The sequence below is a fragment of the Erythrolamprus reginae genome, chromosome 11 (genome assembly GCF_031021105.1).
Source record: "Erythrolamprus reginae isolate rEryReg1 chromosome 11, rEryReg1.hap1, whole genome shotgun sequence".
NCBI classification, from domain to species: Eukaryota; Metazoa; Chordata; class Lepidosauria; order Squamata; family Dipsadidae; genus Erythrolamprus; species Erythrolamprus reginae.
This window is the reverse complement of record NC_091960.1, coordinates 37,540,561-37,563,917: the sequence shown is the minus strand read 5'-3', so window position 1 is coordinate 37,563,917 and position 23,357 is coordinate 37,540,561. Positions and strand designations below refer to the sequence as shown.

Here is a 23,357-nt window from a genome sequence, read left to right as displayed (position 1 = left end):
AAAATATTAAAAAGCCCCATTATTAAGCAGACATACACACAAGCATACCATACATAAATTGTAGAGGCCCGGGGGAGATATCTCAGTTCCCCCATGCCTGACGACAAAGGTGGGCTTTAAGGAGTTTGCGAAAGGCGAGGAGAGTAGGGGCACTTCTAATCTCTGGGGGGAGCTGGTTCCAGAGAGTCGGGGCCACCACAGAGAAGGCTCTTCCCCTGGGGCCCGCCAACCGACATTGTTTAGTTGACGGGACCCGGAGAAGGCCCACTCTGTGGGACCTAACCGGTCGCTGGGATTCGTGCGGCAGAAGGCAGTCCCTGAGATATTCTGGTCTGGTGCCATGAAGGGCTTTATAGGTCATAACCAACACGTTGAATTGTGACCGGAAATTGATCGGCAACCAATGCAGTAGTGCGATTTTAAGCCAAAGATCCTCAGGCTGCGGAGAGGGGCGGCATACAAATCTAATTATTATTATTATTATTATTATTATTATTATTATTATTATTATTATTATTATTATTTCAAAAAAGATAACCCCACCCGTGCAAACCTGAACGCTAAAAGACAGAAAACAAAAGGAGGCATAAAAAGGGAAACTCTCCAAATGGAACTAACAGCGGAGACAGGAGCAATAACGTCTCTGGCAGGACTTGTTCAGTCTCATAATTTTTAGTTTTTTAAGGGGATTTGGGAAACTGCAGGATCTGCAATGAATATGTTGAGCAGTGGGGGCCAAGAATGGAGAGGGAGCCTACACACTGGGCACCACTGTTGCTTTGTTACAGTTTTTATTTCCTTCCAATTCCACAGATTTGCATTTTACATGAGAATAGAATAGAATTCTTTATTGGCCAAGTGTTGTTGGACACACAAGGAATTTGTCTTGGTGCAGATGCTCTCAGTGTGCATAAAAGAAAATATAGATTTGTCAAGAAATAGGTGGTACAACATTTAATGATTGTCATAGGGGTCAAATAAGCAATGAAGAAACAACCGATATTAATAAAAATCTTAGGATACAAGCAACAAGTTACAGTCATAGAGTCAACATGGGAGGAAATGGGTGAAAGGAATGATGAGAAAAACTAGTAGAATAGAAGTGCAGATTTAGTAAAAAGTCTGACAGTGTTGAGGGGATTATTTGTTTAGCAGAGTGATGGCGTTTGGGAAAAAACTGTTCTTGTGTCTAGTTGTCTTGGTGTGCGACGTTTTGAGGGTAGGAGTAGAAACAGTTTGTGTCCAGAATGCGAGGGGTCAGTCAATATGTTCCCCGCCCTCTTTTGACTCGTCCTCAATGGAAGTAAAAGTAAAATATATTTTTACCAGAAAGAGCCTGCTGCAGTGTTTTTCATTGAAGACTTCAGTTGGGTGTAGTTGTGAACTGTGGCTACTTGGGGGGTTCACCTTCCATGTGTGCAAAACCTTCCTCTCTTTCAGAAAGAGGCTCCGCATAGCTCCACAAGAGGAGAGTTTCCGCCACAGACACACCCGAGTCTCTCACCAAGCGCAGGGCACTCCCTCCCTCTTTCCTTGTTGAAAGGGCTCTATGGAAACAGCATAGCTCACCTCTCGGAAGGCAGCCTGGCACACTCAGAAGAGTGGGGCTGTTGGGTAGCAGCAGAGTGGTTGCAGAAGCCCCCAAGGTGCCCCTCTGCCACGGACCCTTCTCAGCCCAGCAGCCGGGGTCTGCAGCCCAGGGGAGATGGTCTCAAGTACTGTGGCAGTGGCCCCCCTGGCGAAAAACGTGGTGGTCTTTCGCAATGGGGACCCCTTTTTCCTCGGCCGGAAGGTTGTGGTGAGTCAACGCCGGTTCCTGACTTTTGACGCCTTTTTGAACGAGGTGACCAGCAACATCCAAGCCCCTGTGGCCGTCAGGAACATCTACACGCCTCGAGAGGGTCATCGCGTCGCGGAGCTGAGCGAACTGCAGAACGGGTGCCGGTACGTGGCCGCGGGGTTTGAGCGCTTCAAAAGGCTTGAGTAAGTAATCTTGACCCCATCCATTTTTATTAAACTGTCGTAAAACTTTAAAAGTATGTATGAGTCATCGGGGGCAAAATGAGAATCTAAAAAACCCCCAGGCCTGGGAGTTAAGCCGAGCCAAGCCATGCGCCAGTCTTGCCCTGGTAGAGGAACCAAAGCACATTCCCAACAATTTACTTCCCTTCCCAGAGGTCGGCTGCAAAGGTGTGCTCACCCTCGTGGCTCTGAGTGCTGGCGTAGTCCAGTGCAATTCAAAGTGTTGGTTATGACCTATAAAGTCCTTCATGGCACTGGACCAGATTATCTCTGGGACTGCCTTCTGCTGCATGAATCCCAGCGACCAGTCAGGTCCCACAGAGTGGGCCTTCTCCAGGTCCCGTCAACTAAACAATGTCGTTTGACGGGACCCAGGGGAAGAGCCTTCTCTGTGGCAGCCCCGGCCCTCTGGAACCGACTCCCCCCAGAGATTAGAACTGCCCCCACCCTCCTTGCCTTTCATAAACAACTTAAAACCCACCTCTGCCGCCAGGCATGGGGGAATTGAGATGCTCTTTCCCCCTAGGCCTTTACAATTCTATGCATGGTATGTATGTATGTATCTTTGGTTTTTTATATTAAGGGGTTTTTAATCATTTCTAATAGCAAATTACTATTGTACACTGTTTTATTGTTGCTGTTAGCCGCCCCGAGTCTCCAGAGAGGGGCGGCATACAAATCCAATAAGTAAGTAAGTAAGTAAGTAAGTAAGTAAGTAAGTAAGTAAGTAAGTAAGTAAGTAAGTAAGTTAAGTAAGTAAGTAAGTAAGTAAGTAAGTAAGTAAGTAAGTAAGTAAAGTAAGTAAGTAAGTAAGTAAGTAAGTAAGTAAGTAAGTAAGGAAGGAAGGAAGGAAGGAAGGAAGGAAGGAAAGTAAGTAAGTAAGTGAAGGAAGGAAGGAAGGAAAGGAAGGAAGGAAAGAGAAAGAAAGAAAGAAAGAAAGAATGCTGCTGCACCTGGGCAGGTAGCTAAATTGCGTGCAGTCAGGCAGGGGCGCCCACAATTACTAGAACAGTATAAAAACAAGGCAACAGAGAACAGGAATTAATATAACGTGCATAAAAGCCCTACATACACTCAGTCATTCCTTATCCCAGGCCTGCTAGGAAAGCCAGGTCTTCACAGCTTTCCGGGAGACCAGTAGGGTGGGGATGGCCCATCGGATCTCTGGAGGCAGTTGATCCCCCCCCCCCACCTTCCTGAGATCCCTTGCAGGGTCAGGGGCAGGAGGAAGGGACCTGGACGAACAGGAAGGAAAGCTGCCACCCAGACAAGAGATGGGAGAAATCTGACAGTGGCCTGAGAAAGGGGCTCAGACCAGAGTCCCTCTAGCTCAGTGTTGCTCAACCTTGGCAGTTTGAAGATGGGTGGACTTCAACTCCCAGAATACCCCAGCCAGCGTTGCGGAGTCCAGCACAATTCTTCTACTGCACTTGGGCAGTCATGGACTCACCTGTGTGTACGGGCGCAATTTCGCTCCCTGCCCAGGTGCAGTAGCAGAATTGCACTGGACTCCGCCAGCACTCAGAGCCACGGGGGCGAGCACAGGTCACCGTCCTGCCTTAGCAGCCCCCCTCTGCGTCCCCTCCTCCCTTGCAATCAAAGACCTGAGTCAAAGCCACACACGCAGTTTCAGCAGGCCCTTGAATCTCTGGGCCCTTCTCTAGAGCTGGGCGTCTTGACCAGGACCCTTGAATTATGACAACACCAACCCCCTGATGTCAGTGGTGAAGCAGCCTTTGTCCTTGTGGGGGCATCAGGGCCTGGCCCCTCTTGGCACCCAGCACTATAGACAGTATGGAAACTGCGTCTCTGGCACAAGATTCAAGTGGGCTTTTTTTAAAGAAGAGAGTCACAGCTCTGTAGAACTCCTGGAAGAGTGCAGAGAAGGCCTCCCTCCCGGTGGTGGAATCCTTCCTAGATCTTGGGACTTCTAGTCCAGAATTGGGAGTTTTTGCAGCCCCAATATTGTACATCTGGAAAACCAGGTTGGGAAAAGCTGTAGTAGAAAGTTTCTATTTTTGTGGGGTTTTCTGGCATTGGACTTGAGGTCCTGAGGAGAGCAGCCCTCGTTAAAACTCATTTCCTAATAGGAAAGTGAACCCAAGAACAAGGGGCCACAATCTGAGGTTAGTTGGGGGAAAGATCAGAAGCAAGGTGAGAAAATATTATTTTACTGAAAGTGTAGTAGATGCTTGGGACAAACTTCCAGCAGACGTAGTTTGTCAATCCACAGGAACTGAATTTAAACCTGCCTAGGATAAACATAGATCCATCCTAAGATAAAATACAGGAAAGAGTATAAGGGCAGACTAGATGGACCAGGAGGTCTTTTTCTGCCGTCAATCTTCTATGTTTCTATTTCGTTCTCCTGTCCCAAGGCAAAGGGCTGTCTTGAGTCTTTTCACTGGTGGCACCAGGAGCCTCTGCCTTTGTTTTCATAAAAATGAGCAAAGTTTGAACTGCTGCCCTTCGGACATCTTTCTCCAACCAGCCACCCAATGGCCATTTGGGGGCTTGCCAGCATACACAGACCAACTCCTGCAGTGGGCACCTAATTGGTGGAAGCGAAGGAATATTGGCTTTGAACTGAGACTTAGAAACATAGAAGACTGACAGCAGAAAAAGACCTCCTGGTCAATCTAGTTGGCCCTTATACTATTTCCTGTACAGTGTTTTATCTCAGGGTGGATCTATGTTTATCCCAGGTATGTTTCAATTCAGTTACTGTGGATTGACCAACCATGTCTGCTGAAAGTTTGTTCCAAGAATCTACTACTCTTTCAGACTTGAACTCAAAACTCCCCAGCATCATCACCTGAATCGGCTCAGTGGCTCATTTTCTTCCCAAATCATTTTTGACAGCTATGCAAATCCTGGAATGAAGCAGCTGAAGAAGCACCAGAAGGAAAATGGAGCCCAGGTGAGTAAGTTGTTGTGAGTGGCCCAGAACGTCTAGTCCCGCGTTGCAAAAGCCCTAGGGTGTTATATAGGAAAAGGGGGGACATGATCGAAACATTTAAATATGTTAAAGGGTTAAATAGGGTTCAGGAGGGAAGTGTTTTTAACAGGAAAGTGAACACAAGAACAAGGGGACACAATCTGAAGTTAGTTGGGGGAAAGATCAAAAGCAACGTGAGAAAATATTATTTTACTGAAAGAGTAGTAGATCCTTGGAACAAACTTCCAGCAGACGTGGTTGGGAAATCCACAGTAACTGAATTTAAACATGCCTGGGATAAACATATATCCATCCTAAGATAAAATACAGGAAATAGTAAAAGGGCAGACTAGATGGACCATGAGGTCTTTTTCTGCCGTCAGTCTTCTATGTTTCTATGAATGAGGAAGGAGGGGAGGAAGGAAAGGAAGAAGGAAAGGAAGAGAAGGAAGGAAGAGAAGGAAGGAAGGAAAGAAGGAAGGGAAAGGAAGGAAGGAAGAATCCACAGGAACTGAATTTAAACATGCCTGGGATAAACATAGATCCATTGTAAGACAAAATACAGGAAATAGTATAAGGGCAGACTAGATGGAGCATGAGGTCTTTTTCTGCCGTCAGTCTTCTATGTTTCTATGAATGAGGAAGGAGGGGAGGAAGGAAAGGAAGAAGGAAAGGAAGAGAAGGAAGGAAGAGAAGGAAGGAAGGAAAGAAGGAAGGGAAAGGAAGGAAGGAAGAATCCACAGGAACTGAATTTAAACATGCCTGGGATAAACATATATCCATTGCAAGATACAATACAGGAAATAGTAAAAGGGCAGACTAGATGGACCATGAGGTCTTTTTCTGCCGTCAGTCTTCTATGTTTCTATGTTTCTATATGCGATACTGGCCATCAGACAGCTACAAGTTGACCTTGGCTTACAAACCTGAATTGGGGTCAGGATTTTTGTTGCTAAACAAGGTGCTTGTTAAGTCTCCCACCCACATTTACCACAATTTTCCCACAGGTGTTAAGCAAACGATTGTAGTTGCTAGGTGAATCACACATCATTAAACATATCAGGTCCCCCCACTGAGTTTGCTTGTGGGAAGCCAGCTGAGAAGGTCATAAATGGCAATTGCAGCCAATGTTGAGGGCATGACCCTGGGGATGCTGCGGTGATTGTAAATTTAAGTACAGTGGTGCCTCTACCTAAGAAGGCCTCTACTTACAAACGTTTCTAGATAAGAACCAGGTGTTCAAGATTTTTTTTGCCTCTTCTCGAGAACCATTTTACCTGTACGAAGGACGGATAACCACGTGTTATTGCTGCTGCTATTGACTCTAATGTTTTGGCATTCAGCATTATCCAGGGATTCCTCAGAAGATGATGGTCACTGCAGGGTGGAAGCGGCAAACACACCTTCCTTGTATTATCTAGTAAGTGGCTCTTCGGCCCTTGGGGATTCCTTTTAAGGGTTAGTGGAGGAGGAAGAAGTGGGGAAGCTCAGGGAAGGGGCCCCAGGCTGGTCCAGAGGTTAAGAGGGCAGACTAGAAAGCAAGGACCGTGAGTTCTACTCTGGCCCTAGCCGTGAAAACTGCCTAGGTAACTTTGGCCCCGTCACCCTCTCAGCTTGACCCACAGAGGAGGAGTTGTGGGGGGAAAGAGTTGGAGGAAGGAGTATTAGATATGTTTAGGGGCCTTGAATAAGTTGAAAGTAATAGTGAGCAGCTTTGTCTTTGAAGCTTCTTCAATTTATATCCCCAGGACCTACCTACTTAATGCCCCCAACAGTCCAGGAAGGAGGCAGTGCTGGGGGGGTGGGGGTGGGTTTCATATCCGGACTTAATCCGTCTCATCAGTAAAGCGTTTCCTGATAAGAGAAAAGATGGACAAAGGGGCTGGAAAATACAGGCAGGGCAGAGGGAGGCTGCCAGGGGGGAACGGTCACCTGTGCTCGCCCCTGTGGCTCTGAGGGTTGGCGGAGTCCAGCGCAATTCTGCTACTGCACCTGGGCAGGGAGAGAAATCGCGCGCAGACACGCAGGGGCACCCATGTTTCGGCGCATAACTGGACTCCCACGCAAATAATAATAATAATAATTATTATTAATAATAATAATAATAATAATAATAATAATAATAATAATAATAATTTATTAGACTTGTATGCCGCCCCTCTCCGGAGACTTGGGGTGGTTCACAACAAAAATAAAAACAATATAGGTACAAATCTAATAACTAAAACTATGATTAAAACCCATTATCTTAAAAAACAATTAATATTACACACTCAAACCATCGATATTAACAATCCTGACCGCACATAACTTTTAATGGTCAGAAGGGGGGGGGCATGTGCTAATTATGCTACTGCACCTGGTCAGGTATCCAAATTGCGCACGGACATGCAGGTGTGCCCATGACACACTTGCTTGTCCACCTGCGACTTCACTCCCTGTCCTGGTGCAGTAGCAGAATTGCGCTGGACTCCGCTAGCACTCAGAGCCCCGGGGGCGAGCGCCCCTCCCCGTCCCCCCTTAGCAGCCCCCCCTCTGAGTCAGGGCTGTGAACCAGGGTCCAAGCCCTTGTCCCCTCCTCCTCCTCCGGGTGAAATCCTGCCAGGCTCTGAAGTATAAATAGGAATAAGACTTGACACCCTCTCTGCTTGGGGTGGACTCCAAAAGTCCATCCATGCTCCATCCATAGAATGTTATGAAGTCCGGATCCTCCCACAGCTGAATGAGGGGGGGGGGATAAGAAGAGTTGGGGGTCTTCCCTTAGAAAACTGGGGTTTCTGCTTCTGCCTTTCCAGCGTTTTCCGCAACGGAGATCTGCTGAGCCCCCCTTTCCGGATGGTCCTGCCCAGGGCCGCCCTGCAGGAATGGCCCATCGTCCTCGGCCGCTTGTCGGAAAAGGCAAACCTGCGCACTGGAGCAGTGAAGAAGTAAGTGCCGTCAATGGCTTTTTAAAAATTATCCTTGGCTATTTATCTTTTGGAGGGGCAGAAATCAAAGGCCCAGAACTAGGCTAGTCCAGCCCAGCTGCCTCCTGGGGTCTTTCTGCACGGGGGTCCTGGCAATGAGCCAGCTGAGCATCGTTGGGGGGAATTCTGCGCCCAGGGAGGGTGTTTCACGATCGTGAGCTTTCTATGGCAAAAAGCAGCTGAGCTTTATTTATATCTTTTTATCTGGGCTTTACTATTTTGCAAACAACTGAAGAACATATCTAGCACACTTGCCTCCTCCTGTTTTCCGCACCACAACAATCCTGTTAGGTGGGCTGGCCCAAAGTCACCCCTGCTGTGTCATTCATTGCTGAGAAAGGACTTGAACCACTTTCTAGCCTGGGGCCTTAACCACTCGAACAAAAGGGCTCTGTTTATACTGCCTCAATTGTCACATCTTCAAATTAAATATTATTTATTATTATTGTTGTTATTGTTATTATTATTGTTATTATTATTATTATTTGTTAGATTTGTATGCCGCCCCTCTCCGAAGACTCGGGGCGCATCACAACAACAAAAACAGTACAAATCCAATAATTAAAACAGTTTAAAACCCTTAATATAAAAAACAATCATACGTCTCATACAAACCATACATAAAATGGAAACGGCCCAGGGGAATCAATTTCCCCATGCCTGATGACAGAGGTGGGTTTTTAGGAGTTTACGAAAGGCAAGGAGGGTGGGGGCAATCCTAATCTCCGGAGGGAGTTGATTCCAGAGGGTCGGGGCCACCACAGAGAAGGGTCTTCCCCTGGGTTCCGCCAGATGACATTATTTCGTCGACGGGACCCGGAGAAGGCCAACTCTGGAACCAACTCCCCCCAGAGATTAGAACGGCCCCCACCCTCCTTGCCTTTCGTAAGCTACTTAAAACCCACCTCTGCCACCAGGCATGGGGGAATTGAGATCCTCTTTCCCCCTAGGCCTTTGCAATTCTATGCATGGTATGTATGTATGTATGTATGTTTGGTTTTTATATTAATTGATTTTTAATCATCAATACCAAATTACTATTGTACACTGTTTTATTGTCGCTGTTAGCCGCCCCGAGTCTCTGGAGAGGGGCGGCATACAAATCCAATAAATAAATAAATAAATAAACTCTGTGGGACCTGACCGGTAGTTCCAGGTTTTTGGCAAAAGGCCCGAGAGTCTGCAAAAGGAATGTGGCCGGGCAAACTGGGCCTCTCCCGCTCCCCCAGAGGCTCCTGTGATCAGCTGGGCTTCAGCAACACACCTTCCTCCCACAAAAGCCAGAGCCACAAGGGGGAAACCCCCCAGAAGGCTTCCCGTTCTTTGGTCTTTAAACAAGAGGTCACAGCCTTTACAATTCTCTGGCTGTGTTTTCACAGAGGTTTTACCTGGCCAAATAAGAGCCCAGCAGGTGCCTTTGTCCATGTGATGAGCTTGCCTGGTGTCCATCTTGGTTGGTTTGTGATTCAGGGCTTGGGGAACCCAGCATACAACTTAATGTAGTGCCCCAATTCAGCAGCGGTTTTTAAATTCAGCATCCAGGTTTAGGGTGTAATCACGTGTAATCCATTATGCTGCACAGCTCATCTTAAAGTTTGAGTGTCCAGTTGACCTCTCCATTTTAGGCAGCACCATCTAGGGTCTAAAGGCTGTGATGACCATTGTGCTTCATATTTAAGTTCAGAATTACGGGAAGTAGAGAAATTGGTCTGCAAACTTGTACACATTTTCATGGACATTCTTCCCAAGTAGATTAAGATTACGATTTATTATTATTATTATTATTATTTTTATTAATTTTTATTTTACAAATATGACATTCAAGACAAGAGAAAAAACATACATAAAAACATATATATACAACATTTGGGAAATGAAAGTTTCCCCACTTTGTTTTTTTTGATATTTGATCAGAGAATTACACTTCTTTTACATAATATTAATTTTTGAATTCTTTTACTTGACGTGTTGCTTTGCATAAATTTTTATTTATTTATTTATTTTAGCCAATCATAAAATTTTGCCCATGTTTTATAGTAATTTGATTCTTCTTTTCCCTCTAATCTTTTGGATAGCCTGTCCATCTCCGCACAGTCTATTATTATTATTATTATTATTATTATTATTATTATTATTATTAATTAGATTTGTATGCCGCCCCTCTCCGTAGACTCAGGGCAGCTCACAACAACAACAATACAATACATAGAATACAAATCCAATAGAGTTAAAAAATGAGATTTAAAACCCATAGATATTAAAAGCACAATCACACCGTTCTCATATATCACAATCAGGAAAAAAGGTGGTGGTGGGGGAAGAGATAGTTATTCCCCCCATGCCTGGCAACATAGATAGGTCTTCAACATCTGGCAGGAAGGCGGGAAGCTTTCTTTAAGAGTGCTTCTCAGCCTTGACCACTTTAAGATGGGTGGACTTCAACTCAGCCTTGCTCCTTCCCACTTTTCGTGGCCTTGTTTCTGCTGTGTTTTTCCTGCCAGGCTCTGCAAGCTGAATGGCGACCTCGTCTCCTGCGGGGAGGAGTTGGTGAATGGTGAATATTACGTGGCCGTGGGGCTGGAGAAGTACAAAGACTTGCCCTACTTTGAACTACTGGTGCCTCCCAAAATCCCCCATCGGCCCTTCCGGTAGGCAGCCTTTTTCAGTTGAATGCCAGGTGGGGGGAAATTGATTTAAATGCTGGTAACAGCCAATCTGGCACCTGTTCTGATGGCTGAGTCAATTGGACTAAAATGCAGCAGCAGGCTCCTTTGGGCAGAACACACTCTCCCAGAACAGGAGAAACAAAAAAAAGCAGAGTTATTCAAACACATTCTCCAAAAACCTCTGGGCTTCCAATCTTCTATTCCTTTGTTTGGGAGAAACAAAATTAATTAATAAAGCCCTTCATGGCACCGGACCAGATTATCTCCGGGACCGCCTTCTGCTGCACGAATCCCAGCGACCAGTTAGGTCCCACAGAGTGGGTCTTCTCCGGGTCCCGTCAACTAAACAATGCCCCTAGGCGGGACCCAGGGGAAGAGCCTTCTCTGTGGCGGCCCCAGCCCTCTGGAACCAACTCCCCCCAGAGATTAGAATTGCCCCCACCCTCCTTGCCTTTCGTAAACTTCTTAAAACCCACCTCTGCCGTCAGGCATGGGGGGACTGAGATACTCTTTCCCCCTAGGCCTTTACAATTTACGCATGGTATGTTTGTATGTATGTTTGGTTTTTATTATAATGGTTTTTTTTAGTTATTTTAGTATTGGATTGGATTGTTACATGTTGTTTTTATCATTGTTGTAAGCCGCCCCCAGTCTATCGAGAGGGGCAGCATACAAATTCAATAAATAAATAAATAAAATAATTAATTCAACTTCTTTGCCGCCCAGTCCCGAAGGACTCAGGGCGACTTACAATAAATAATATAAATACAATACAATAAAAAAAGAAGTCGAATATAAAATCTAAAACAATAAAACCCTCATTAAAACCCCCCACAATAGAACAGTCACGACAACATGCATACATACCATTCATACTCTCTTCTGGCAGCCCTGGGATGAGGAATGACTTGAGTATATGTAGGGCTTTTATGCATGTTGTACTAATTGTTGTTCTCTATTGCCTTGTCTTTATACTGTTTTAGTCATTGTGATTATTGTTAGCCGCCCAGAGTCCTGTTGGAATGGGGTGGCATATACACTTAAATGATAAATAATAAAATAAAAAACATCTCCGGGTGCTGTGGACATGAATGTGCTGCTTTTCTGCTTGTAGGAACTTCCCTCCTAACAGAAGAAGGAGCCACAACCGGGGGGTAAGTAGCCACCGTGGCAGACTTCCCCCTAGGGCAGCCCCTCTCTGGACAAGGAGGAAAGACCCGCAGCCTCTGTAGAAGATGTGGGACAGCTAATGAGCCCCAAGTCTTTGGAGAAGGGTGGCATACAAATCTAATAAATAATAATTATTATTATTATTACATTTCACATCAGCAAAATCTCACCATGTTTAGTTATTTCTCTTCACTTCTGCTCTGTCCAGGTGGTCTCTGAGGACGTAGCCAGCGACTCGGCCCTCCTTGAGCCAGCACAAGAGGTAAAGCCAATTAGGGAGGGCTCAGGCTGCCAAACTTAAAATAATAAAAAAGTTCAGGATTTTAACATTTCATGTTGGCTGAAAGTGGGATTCCATATTCTCCAATATCTCTGCAACACTGACGTTTCTTCTGCAATTAAAAACCCATTTTGAGGAATATATCCCCCCCCCCCCCCCGATAAAAGGCTCAGTGTGCTAAATTCCTGAATATTGTGTCCCACTTGTGTGTACCGGAAAGCCCAAGCAAAGTCTGGCATGTTGCCCTGCCTGTGTCTCAAGACCTCCAGCTGATTGGTAGGAAATAAGGCGGAAACACTGTTTCCTGAGACTTCGGAAGCTGGCTCTCTTATCAGCCTAGCCTGAAACCTTACACCCACCCTGCGTGGGCTGATTTGGGTTCAACTCCTAATCAGCAGGGGCATCTGCAGGGATTTGTGGGTCTCCAGAAAGTCAAGATAGCAGCTGCAATCAACTAATCAAAGCTCCACTATTTTAAAAAATACAACACACAGGAAAGGGCTTGGATTTTGTAGCCGCCCATAGCTGCCCTTTGGACTTGTCCAGCATTTTCCTTCTAAAAAAGTTTTATGAAAAGAAGATTTTATACTGTTAAGTGGTCCATCATGTGGGCAGCCTAATTTTAGGGTTTTTTTTGACAATTGTTAAGGGAATCATAGCTTTTAAGTCAATTTGGGGGTTGTTTAGATCAGTGTTTCCCAACCTTGGCAACTTGAAGGTATCTGGACTTCAACTCCCAGAATTCACCAGCCAGCATTCACTGGCTGGGGAATTCTGGGAGTTGAAGTCCAAATATCTTCAAGTTGCCAAGGTTGGGAAACACTGGTTTAGACTCATTGTTCACAATGGGCATTTTTTTTTGCTGGAAATGGGAAATAAACATCAGTTTGTGGCCAAAAAGTCAATTGTGGTTATGTGACTACAGTACAGGATGCTGCAAACGGATATAAATGCAGGCCACTTGCTGAACATCCGAAACAATTGTGTGATTCGGGGGGGGGGGGGGGGAGGAGGAAGGGGGCAGTCATTCTAACTTCAAATCTGGGTCCTGTGTTTTGGCCCATCCCATTTTGGGGGAGGGAGAAAGAGAGAGACAGAAATGAGAGAGGGATGAAGGGGAGAAAAAAAGGGATGAGAGAGAGAAAGAGACAGAGAGAGGGAGATTGAGGGAGAAAGAGATGAGAGACACAGAGGGAGTTATCTGTTTCCCATACAAAACACGGAGCCACTAAACGTGGGTAGGCGTGGCTGGGGCGTGTGTCAAGTCACTGGGTGGGAGGGAGTGACATGGAACCAGCCACGCTCACCCATGTTTTGTGGCTGTGGCTGTTTTGCTTTCTCTGGGAAAGGAGCCCAAGTGGCTCTTGGAGTATTTAAGGTGGCTGACCCCTGCTGCCCTAGACTAGAGCAAGTGTGGGGAAGGGGCTTCCCATCAAACGTGGCTGGGATTTCGTGCCTGGGTGGATCTGGGGCGAGACTCCCCACTTCCCCTATGGCTACGGATCCAAAAGCAGGGGAGCTGGGCAACGTTTTCTGCAGGAAATTGATGTTACCGCCTCCTGCCGCACGAATCCCAGTGACCGGTTAGGTCCCACAGAGTTGGCCTTCTTCGGGTCCCGTCGACTAAACAATGTCGTCTGGCGGGATCCAGGGAAAGAGCCTTCTCTGTGGTGGCTCCGAACCTCTGGAACCAGCTTCCCCCAGAGATTAGGATTGTCCCCCACCCTCCCTGCCTTTCGTAAACTCCTTAAAACCCACCTCTGCCGTCAGGCATGGGGGAACTGAAACATCTCCCCCTTGCCCATGTTGTTTTGGTGTTTGATTGATTGTGTGCTTGTTTGTTATATATATATTGGTGTTGTTTTATGAATTTCTTAACCTAAAATTGTAATTAGATTGGTAAATATTAGATTTGTCACTATGTACTGTTTTTGCCATTGTTGTGAGCCGCCCTGAGTCTGTGGAGAGGGGCGGCATATAAATCCAATAAATCTAATCTAATCTAATCTAATTTTACATGAAAAGAGATGGAGGGGGGGGGACTTTGGGAGATGCTGGTGATGTTTGGAGGTGACTCGAACTGGCCACCACTTCCACCTGAAAGGCCCTGATGACCCTTCTTTGAACTTCCAGCTGAAACTTTGGCGGGTGCATTCCACAGGGATTGTGCCTGCAGGAGGCCCCCCACGTCCCTCGGAGCCCAAGCCAGCCAAGAAACACCTTCACCAAGACAAAGCGACGTCCGTCTTCCACGCTAAGCCAAGCCAGGCCGGACAAGTGAGCCAGGCCCCTGGCAACTCTGCTGCCCGAGGTAAGAAATAAACGGGAGAGGAGACGCAGGCGTGTCTGGGCCTGAGAGACAGAGGGTGGACCTTAACTGGTGACGGTGGCTTTGGCCGTGCTCTTCGTGAGTCTAGCCCCCATCAGGCTGCTCAACTCTGTTGACCAATGGGAGCGTCCAAGGAAATTGGGAAGGATGGGCTGAAGCCAAAGTCCAGGGTCACTGGGTAGTTCCAAGGCCCATCATGCTGATGCCCTGTCTTTTCATCACTCCGCGGCTACATTGGCTGCCAATTGGTTTCCGGACCCAATTCAAAGTGTTGGTCATGAGCTATAAAGCCCTACATGGCATCGGGCCAGATGACCTGTGGGACCGCCTTCTGCCGCACAAATCCCAGCGCCTGATCAGGTCCCACAGATTTGGCCTTCTCCGGGTCCCATCAACTAAACAATGCCGTTTGGCAGGTCCTAGGGGAAGAGCCTTCTCTGTGGGGGCCCCGGCCCTCTGGAATTAACTCCCTCCAGAGATTTGCACCGCCCCCACCCTCCTGGTCTTTCGTAAGAGCTTGAAAACGCACCTAAGTCAGCAGACCTTGGGTCACTAGACCTCAGCCTCTGCCGAGTAAATGTATTGAATTGTGATAGTATGGATGTGATTGTTCATTTTTTAATATGACTAGTTTTAAGATAATTTTTAAAGTAATTATTCTATTAATTAGCTTAGAAATGTTTTATATTACTGTATATATTTTTGTTTGTTGTGAGCCGCCCCGAGTCCACGGAGAGGGGTGGCATATAAGTCCAATTAATAAAATAAAATAAATAAACTTTATCTATGGGTAGCTTGAGAGGGTGGGCTGCGTGGGTTGACTCTGGCAGATTCGACTTCAGTCATAGTCCCGTGTTTGTCAACCGTGGCCAGTTCAAGATGGGTGGACTCCAACTCCCAGAATTCCCCATGCTGTCGGAATCCTCCCATCTTGATTGGCCAAGATTGAGAGACACTGGACTAGTGGCTCCAGGCCTGAGATCACCTCCGCAGCCGCTCACGGAAGCAGATTCCTGAAATGCCAGAGAAAGGCCCAGCAGTGGATTCCAGAGGGATCCTCCCACCACGTCTTCCGAGAACCCTGGCTGTGTGAACCCTGGGCTGGTTTGTTCTGTAAACACAGGCAGGGCTTTCATCTGCGCATCCGTCACAAAGGCATCAAAGCTCATTCTTAGCCCCCCTCTGGGTCTGGAGCTCTCGCGCATGTTATTCCCAAGAGGTCTCACGTTGCCCTGTGTTTTATTTCCCTCCCAGAAAATGAAAGTGTTTATAAAAGGAGAGGACCCAGGCGGGAGATGATGGATGCCCAGGAGATTGGAGAAGATGAAGAGACACAGGTTGAATTGCCTGTAGACCAGGTAAGAGGGTCTCTCAGTGCAGGTATTCTAGGCTCCTGGTGGGCAGAAGCAGTCCGAATACAGAATAGGAGAGTTGGAAGGGACCTGGGAGGTCATCTAGTCCAGTGGTCCCCAACGTTTTTTCCACCAGGGACCAGTTTCAGCAAGACAATTTTTCTATGGCCCAGTGGGGGCGGAAAGGGGCGTGGTTGGGGGCGGGATTAAGCATGGGGGTGCTGGTCCTCCCCGCCCCTCTTTCCCGCCATCGTCCTGTGGCCGGCAGAACCTGCCTCCCAAGCCCTCTTGCCCAGCGGGAGCTAAGCGCTGGAGAGAGGGGGTCAGGCTGGCTCTCCTGCCTCCCCCCAGCCAAAAACGCAAAAGCGCCCCACGGCAGAAGCCAAAAGAGGCTTGAGCCTCTCGGCCCTTCCCGCCCCTCTGTCCCATCCATCGTCCTGTGGCCGGCAGAACCTGCCTCCCGAGGCCTCTTGCCCGGCGGGAGCTAAGCGCTGGGGAGAGGGGGTCAGGCTGGCCCTCCTGCCTCCCCCCAGCCAAAAACGCAAAAGCGCCCCACGGCAGAAGCCAAAAGAGGCTTGAGCCTCTCGGCCCTTCCCGCCCCTCTGTCCCATCCATCGTCCTGTGGCCGGCAGAACCTGCCTCCCAAGCCCTCTTGCCCAGCGGGAGCTAAGCGCTGGGGAGAGGGGGTCAGGCTGGCCCTCCTGCCTCCCCCCAGCCAAAAACGCAAAAGCGCCCCACGGCAGAAGCCAAAAGAGGCTTGAGCCTCTCGGCCCTTCCCGCCCCTCTGTCCCATCCATCGTCCTGTGGCCGGCAGAACCTGCCTCCCGAGGCCTCTTGCCCGGCGGGAGGCGAAGCGCTGGAGGGAGGGGGTGGCAGCATGAGGGCTGGCAGCTGCTGACTCCACGGACCGGTGCAACATGCCCCGCGGCCCGGTACTGGTCTGCGGCCCGGTGGTTGGGGACCCCTGATCTAGTCCAATCCCCTGCTCAAGCAGCAGACCCTATACCGTTTTGGACAGGCGGCTGGTCAATCAGCCTCTCCTTGAAAGTTTCCAGTCATGAAGCTCTCATATGGTCTGGGGGGCCAGCTCTTCCACTGTCCGATTGTTCTCAGTGTGGGGACATTTCTTATTTCTAGGGTGAATCTCTCCTTATTCAGTTTCCATCTGCTGGCCGATCCCAAGGGCAGCCGAATGGACGTGGTCTGAATGCTTCTACCTTTCCCCCCCTTCCCCCCCAGAAAGCTGCAGAGATTGTGGAAGAGGAAGTGATATCAAAGACCAACAGGAGGCCACCCAAGAAGGTAATGGGCCTGCACTCCTAAATATTTTAATCAAAGCGCTGCAGAGAAGGAAAAAGAAAAGGGCTCAGGTAACAACGGACTCATTTTAGTTTAATGCAGGGAATGAATCTGCATCTATGTAAAAACAAGCCAACTTTTAAAAGAGGGGCAGTTTCTGGAGTCTTTGGGGCTCTCTGAACTGGGTTGGTGTCTTCCAGATGTTTCAGTGCCTGGCAAGGTAACTTCTTCACAGTATAGGAGGGAGCAGGTTTGTTTATTATTATTATTATTATTATTATTATTATTATTATTATTATTATTATTATTATTTATTAGATTTGTATGCCGCCCCTCTCCGAAGACTCGGGGCAGCTCACAACAGTAATAAAAATAATATAGTAGTGGAACATATCTAATATTGAAAATCTAATATTAAAAAACCCTATCATTATTTTTTTAAAAAAAACCAAACAGCACATTCATACCAAACATAAAACAAAGTATGAAAAAGCCTGGGGGAAAGGTGTCTCATCTCCCCCATGCCTGGCAGTATAAGTGAGTCTTGAGTAGTTTACAAAAGACAAGGAGGGTGGGGGCAGTTCTAATCTCTGGGGGGAGTTGGTTCCAGAGGGCCGGGGCCACCACAGAGAAGGCTCTTCCCCTGGGGTCTGCCAAACGACATTGTTTAGTCGACGGGACCCGGAGAAGGCCAACTCTGTGGGACCTTATTGGTCGCTGGGATTCTTAGTTATCTGCAATTTAACCCATTTAATTCTGAGCTGCTTCTTCTGCTGAAGTGCAATCTATTCAGGACAGAGGTGGGCTGGGCAGGTGGAAGGGGGACGTGTGCTCAGCCCTGTGGCTCTGAGTGCTAGCGGAGTCCAGCAGAATTACGCTACTGCACCTGGGCAGGTAGCAAAACCACACGTGGGCATGCCGGAGAGCCATGGGTTACACTAGCACTTAGAGCCACGGGGTTGAGCACACGCCACCCTTCCACCTCTGATTCAGGAGAAACAAACCAGGCCTGGTGCACATGGCAGCCCCGGCTCTCCTCCGAGATTGAGCCATGGCCTGCTCCCACACCATAATAATAATAATAATAATAATAATAATAATAATAATAATAATAATAATTTATTAGATTTGTATGCCGTCCCTCTCCGAAGACTCGAGGCGGCTCACAACAACAATAAAAAACAATATTATGCTGGCACAAATCTAATATTAAAAAAACTAAAAACCCTATCATAATTAAAAACCAAACAGCACATACATACCCAACATAAATTATAATAAGCCTGGGGAAAAGGTGTCTCAAATCCCCCATGCCTGGCAGTATAGGTGGGTCTTAAGTAGTTTACGGAAGACAAGGAGGGTGGGAGCAGTTCTAATCTCCGGGGGGAGTTGATTCCAGAGGGCCGGGGCCGCCACAGAGAAGGCTCTTCCCCTGGGGGCCGCCAGACAACATTGTTTAGTCGACGGGACCCGGAGAAGGCCAACTCTGTGGGACCTTATCGGCGGCTGGGATTCGTGCGGTAGCAGGCGGTTCCGGAGGTACCATCCAGAGCGCTCTCAATGCTTGTGCTCATCTGCCTCCGAAGTCAACAGATGTTCTGACTTTTCCATTTCTTTTACAACGACAAGACTTTCTCCTCTCTGCAGGGCTTTTAGGTGAGAGAGAAGCTTCGTCTGCAGCTACCGAGGATGAGAGACGTGACGGATGAAACAGGCCCGCCAGGGTTTCCCAGAGGGAATGACTTTAACCAGATGTGTGGTAGTTTTGTACAATTTTTGTCTACAGAATTTATTCTTACAATAAATGTAGAGACTCCACCTCCACCTCTCTGATTCAAAATCTGAGACAAGTCAAGGGCCGGTGGGGGTCAGGGGGAGAAGCAGGCGTGGTGACCAAGGATTGACCGCTGTTCCAAGTTTAACACAGAGGCTCCCAATGTGGCATCAAGTAAAGAGGGTGCTAACAAATTGTACAGCTTAAGAGCTTGTTTTGCAAGCAAACTGACACTGTCCATACGCCAAAGGAAGGTGGCAGCGGGAAACCCACAGGAGGGCTGGGACGTTTCGCCTCCATCTTCAAAACGGGGGAAAAACAGATCCAGGAAACTACAAACCAAGCCACCTGACATCAATACCTGGGAAGATCCCCCCAAAAAGATAAGCTGTAGATTTGTGAGCACCCAAAAATGAGCAAGGTGATTACTAAAAATCACGAGGGGTCAACATTCTAGGGCTGATGACTTTTTCATATAATCCTCATTCTTCATTGGGCTCTATGATAAAGCCCCCCTTATGTACAGCACAATAAAATAAAGGGTTAAATAAGGTCCAGGAAGGAAGTGTTTTTAATAGGAAAGTGAACCCAAGAACAAGGGGGCACAATCTGAGGTTAGTTGGGGGAAAGATCAGAAGCAACGTGAGAAAATATTATTTCACTGAAAGAGCAGTAGATGCTTGGAACAAAGTTCCAGCAGACGTGGTTGGTAAATCCACAGTCACTGAATGCAAACATGCCTGGGATAAACATAGATTGCGGTGACTTTAAGGAAACATTTAAATATGTTAAAGGGTTAAATAAGGTCCAGGAGGGAAGTGTTTTTAATAGGAAAGTGAACCCAAGAACAAGGGGACACAATCTGAAATTAGTTGGGGAAAAGATCAAAAGCAACATGCTGGTGAGACCACATTTGGAATACTGTGTTCAGTTCTGGAGACCTCACCTACAAAAAGATATTGACAAAATTGAACGGGTCCAAAGACGGGCTACAAGAATGGTGGAAGGTCTTAAGTATAAAACGTATCAGGAAAGACTTAATGAACTCAATCTGTATAGTCTGGAGGACAGAAGGAAAAGGGGGGACATGATTGAAACATTTAAATATATTAAAGGGTTAAATAAGGTCCAGGAGGGAAGTGTTTTTAATAGGAAAGTGAACACAAGAACAAGGGGACACAATCTGAGGTTAGTTGGGGGAAAGATCAAAAGCAACATGAGAAAATATTATTTTACTGAAAGAGTAGTAGATCCTTGGAACAAACTTCCAGCAGACGTGGTAGATAAATCCACAGTAACTGAATTTAAACATGCCTGGGATAAACATATATCCATCCTAAGATAAAATACAGAAAATAGTATAAGGGCAGACTAGATGGACCATGGGGTCTTTTTCTGCCGTCAGACTTCTATGTTTCTATGTTTCTATGTTTCTAAAATATTATTTTACTGAAAGAGTAGTAGATGCTTGGAACAAACTTCCAGCAGTCGTGGTTGGTAAATCCACAGTCACTGAATGTAAACATGCCTGGGATAAACATAGATCCATCCTAAGATAAAATACAGGAAAGAGTATAAGGGCAGACTAGATGGACCAGGAGGTCTTTTTCTGCCGTCAGTCTTCTATGTTTCTATGACCATGCTTTTAGAGGACAATTCTTGGCGGTGGTGGAATCCCATCTGGAATCTCAGAATCCTAGGCCTGGAAATATCTTGGAGTTCTTCCACCCCCTCCCCAAGACTGGAGACCTTATCCCATTTATAAAGCCTTAGTCAGGCCACCCCTCAAATACTCTGTCCAGTTTTAGTCACCACATTACAAAAAAGATGTTGAGACTTGAAAAAGTGCAAGGAGGAGCAATTAAGGCAGAGGGGGGGGGCTGCTAAGGCGGGACGGTGACGAGGGCTCGCTCCCGTGGCCTTGAGTGCTAGCGGAGTCCAGCGCAATTCTGCTACTGCACCTGGACCACAGGTGCACCTGCATGTCCGTGCGCGATTTTGCTACATGCCCAGGTGCAGCAGCAGAATTGCGCTGGACTCCGCTAGCGCTCAGGGCCATGGGGACGAGCACACCTCACTGTCCTACCTTAGCAGCCCACCCCTCTGAATTAAGGTGACCTGTTGCTTTAGAGACTTGAGTCCAATGGGGCAGGTGTGTGTGGGGAGAGAGAATGACAGTGATTGCTAAGGATACTTCAAAGAGCCAACAGATGATGCTGAACCCAGAGTGACAGCATCTGTGGGTAAAAATCACAAGCATTTGTGCTGGCTGTCACCCCTCCAGCAGACTCCTGAGTTCCTCACTTATATAAACATTTGAAAGCATCATCATAACAGTCCATTATTTGGGATTACAGGAATTCATATCCCAGGGAAGAAATATTCTGCAAGGAAACCAAACACATACAGAATTCTTCTATGGTATTTACAGTCTTCCCTCGATTTTCGCGGGGGATGCGTTCCAAGACCGCCCGCGAAAGTCGAATTTCCGCGAAGTAGAGATGTGGAAGTAAATACACAATTTTTGGCTATGAACAGTATCACAAGCCTCCCCTTAACACTTTAAACCCCTAAATTGCAATTTCCCATTCCCTTAGCAACCATTTAGATTATTACTCACCATGTTTATTTATTAAAGTTTATTTTAAAAAATATTTATTAAAGGCGGACGAAAGTTTGGTGATGACATATGACGTTATTGGGCAGGAAAAACCATTGTATAGGAGGGAAAAACGCGAAGTATTTTTTAATTAATATTTTTGAGAAACCGTGGTGTAGACTTTTTGCGAAGTTCGAACCCGCGAAAATCGAGGGAACACTGTATTATCAAACATCCTTATTATCAAACATCCTTATTATCAAACATCCTTATTATCAAACATCCTTATCAAACAGAGGTGGGCTGCTAAGGTGGAGCGGTGAGTTGTGCTGGCCCCCCTGGCTCTGAGTGCTAGTGGAGTCCAGTGCAATCCTGCTACTGCACCTGGGCAGGTAGTGAAATCACGCGGGGACACGCAGGTGCGTGCACAATGTCACTACCTGCCCAGGTGCAGTAGCAGCCCACCTCTGTTACCAACTCTAAAAATACAAGTCAACTTATCCTAAAGCCCATAGGTTTTTCACCTGGGCTATATAGCAAATGGTAGAGCTGCAGCTCCCTCTAGCGCTGAAAAGAGGGAATTACATCCAGCACTGATAAGGTGCAGTTTTAACTGACTGCAAGACCAAATTGAAAGCATAAAAGTACTTCCACTCCAAATTGCAAAAAAGAAAAAAAGTTAGGAATTATACATTAAATAAGAGTTTGCCTGGCTAATACAGTAGTAGCTTTGAAGATGCAGTAGCTAAGTATCAGTCACTGGAGGATTAAGTAGAAGTAAACTGAATTCCCATGGGGATTTTTCAAACCTCCTTCACACTTTTATGGGCTCATTGGGAATGGATTTATTTATTTATATTTCTTAATCACCCCCCTCTCCTTTGGATAGTTGTCGGGTATGGAAAATGCTGTGGCACCACCCAAAAGAGCGTGTTGTGCCCTTTTTGACATAGTGTTAGGTTAAGGAATGCCCCCTAGAGGGCAGTGTTTCCCCACCTTGGCAACTTGAAGAGATCTGGACTTCAACTCCCAGAATTCCCCAGCCAGCATTCGCTGGCTGGGGAATTCTGGGAGTTGAAGTCCAGATCTCTTCAAGTTGCCAAGGTTGGGAAACACTGCCCTAGAGGGAGTAGAAAAGCCTTTCCTGTGGCAGTACCTGCCCCCTGGGTCCCCATCCCCTGACCTCCACTAAAGTGGACCTTTGGCCTGCTGAGTCTTTGGACAAGATCCGATTCTGCTCTCAAGGGCCAGAACAGCTGGAGCCTGCAGGACACTTTTAATTCATTGGATTTAATTCATTGGATTTGCTTTTATCTTTGTGGGCTGCTTGGAGCCCTGTGTGCTTGTGCATGCACTCGACAGGTGTGTGAAGCTCCATCTGTGAAACCCTGTGGCAGACAAATGGCGCTTCATGCGCGCACGAAGAGCATGCACACGTCTGCCACTTTTGCATGGAGCCATTTCCTCTGCCTCCCCTCCCCCTCGAAGCTGGATAGGTTGGGGGAGGACCCAGTTTTAGGCTTTGTACATTGATTGGTTCTTGTGGTTGGTACTTTGTAAATCAATGATGTGTCAGTTACCATATTTTTCGGAGTATAAGAGGCACCATAGTTTTTGGGGAGGAAAATAAGGGAAAAATCTGCCTACCAGATATTCCTCTGACCAGCGTCCTTAGTCTGGTCAGATTCAGCACATTATTTTATCCCCTGGTTAAGGGTTTTTTAAAAAAACTTATTCTGAGAGAGTAACAATGAAAGAGCTTGCAAGCCAGTAAGAGCTGGGAACATCGTTAGCACCTGGAAAGAAACATTCGGAGCAATTACAGCAATGGAAAAAACCCTGCAAAGACATAAGACTTGGAAAACATTCTTTGCAGAGAGAAACATTGAAAGAGCCTGCAAGCCGGTAAAGAGCTGGGAACATTGTTAGCACCTGGTTAGGGGTGGAAAGAAACTTATTCAG

The 23,357-nt window shown here is 46.9% G+C and overlaps 1 protein-coding gene across 2 annotated transcripts; it reads left to right on the top strand.

The window, feature by feature from the left end:
* Positions 1-1,528: 1,528 nt before the first annotated feature.
* DCDC2B (doublecortin domain containing 2B) lies at positions 1,529-18,840 on the top strand. 2 transcript variants are annotated; one of them, XM_070764507.1, is made up of 11 exons: positions 1,529-1,983; positions 4,885-4,942; positions 6,304-6,380; positions 7,756-7,887; positions 10,428-10,574; positions 11,707-11,746; positions 11,971-12,024; positions 14,176-14,353; positions 15,626-15,729; positions 16,963-17,025; positions 18,670-18,840. In XM_070764507.1, exons 1-11 carry the CDS (start codon positions 1,706-1,708, stop codon positions 18,676-18,678), a joined length of 1,140 nt encoding a protein of 379 aa, XP_070620608.1. In that variant the 5' UTR covers positions 1,529-1,705; the 3' UTR covers positions 18,679-18,840. The 2 variants fall into 2 exon arrangements, with proteins under 2 accessions (XP_070620608.1, XP_070620609.1); XM_070764508.1 differs by lacking the exon at positions 10,428-10,574 and having other exon boundaries at positions 1,552-1,983.
* Positions 18,841-23,357: the final 4,517 nt, after the last annotated feature.

Excerpts from the sequence above, each read along its gene's own strand:
- DCDC2B (XM_070764507.1), top strand. The coding sequence starts at position 1,706 with ATGGTCTCAAGTACTGTGGCAGTGGCCCCCCTGGCGAAAAACGTGGTG. Across the intron at positions 6,381-7,755 it reads CACCTTCCTTGTATTATCTA|CGTTTTCCGCAACGGAGATC; the intron begins GTAAGTGGCTCT and ends CTGCCTTTCCAG. Across the intron at positions 7,888-10,427 it reads CGCACTGGAGCAGTGAAGAA|GCTCTGCAAGCTGAATGGCG; the intron begins GTAAGTGCCGTC and ends TTTTCCTGCCAG.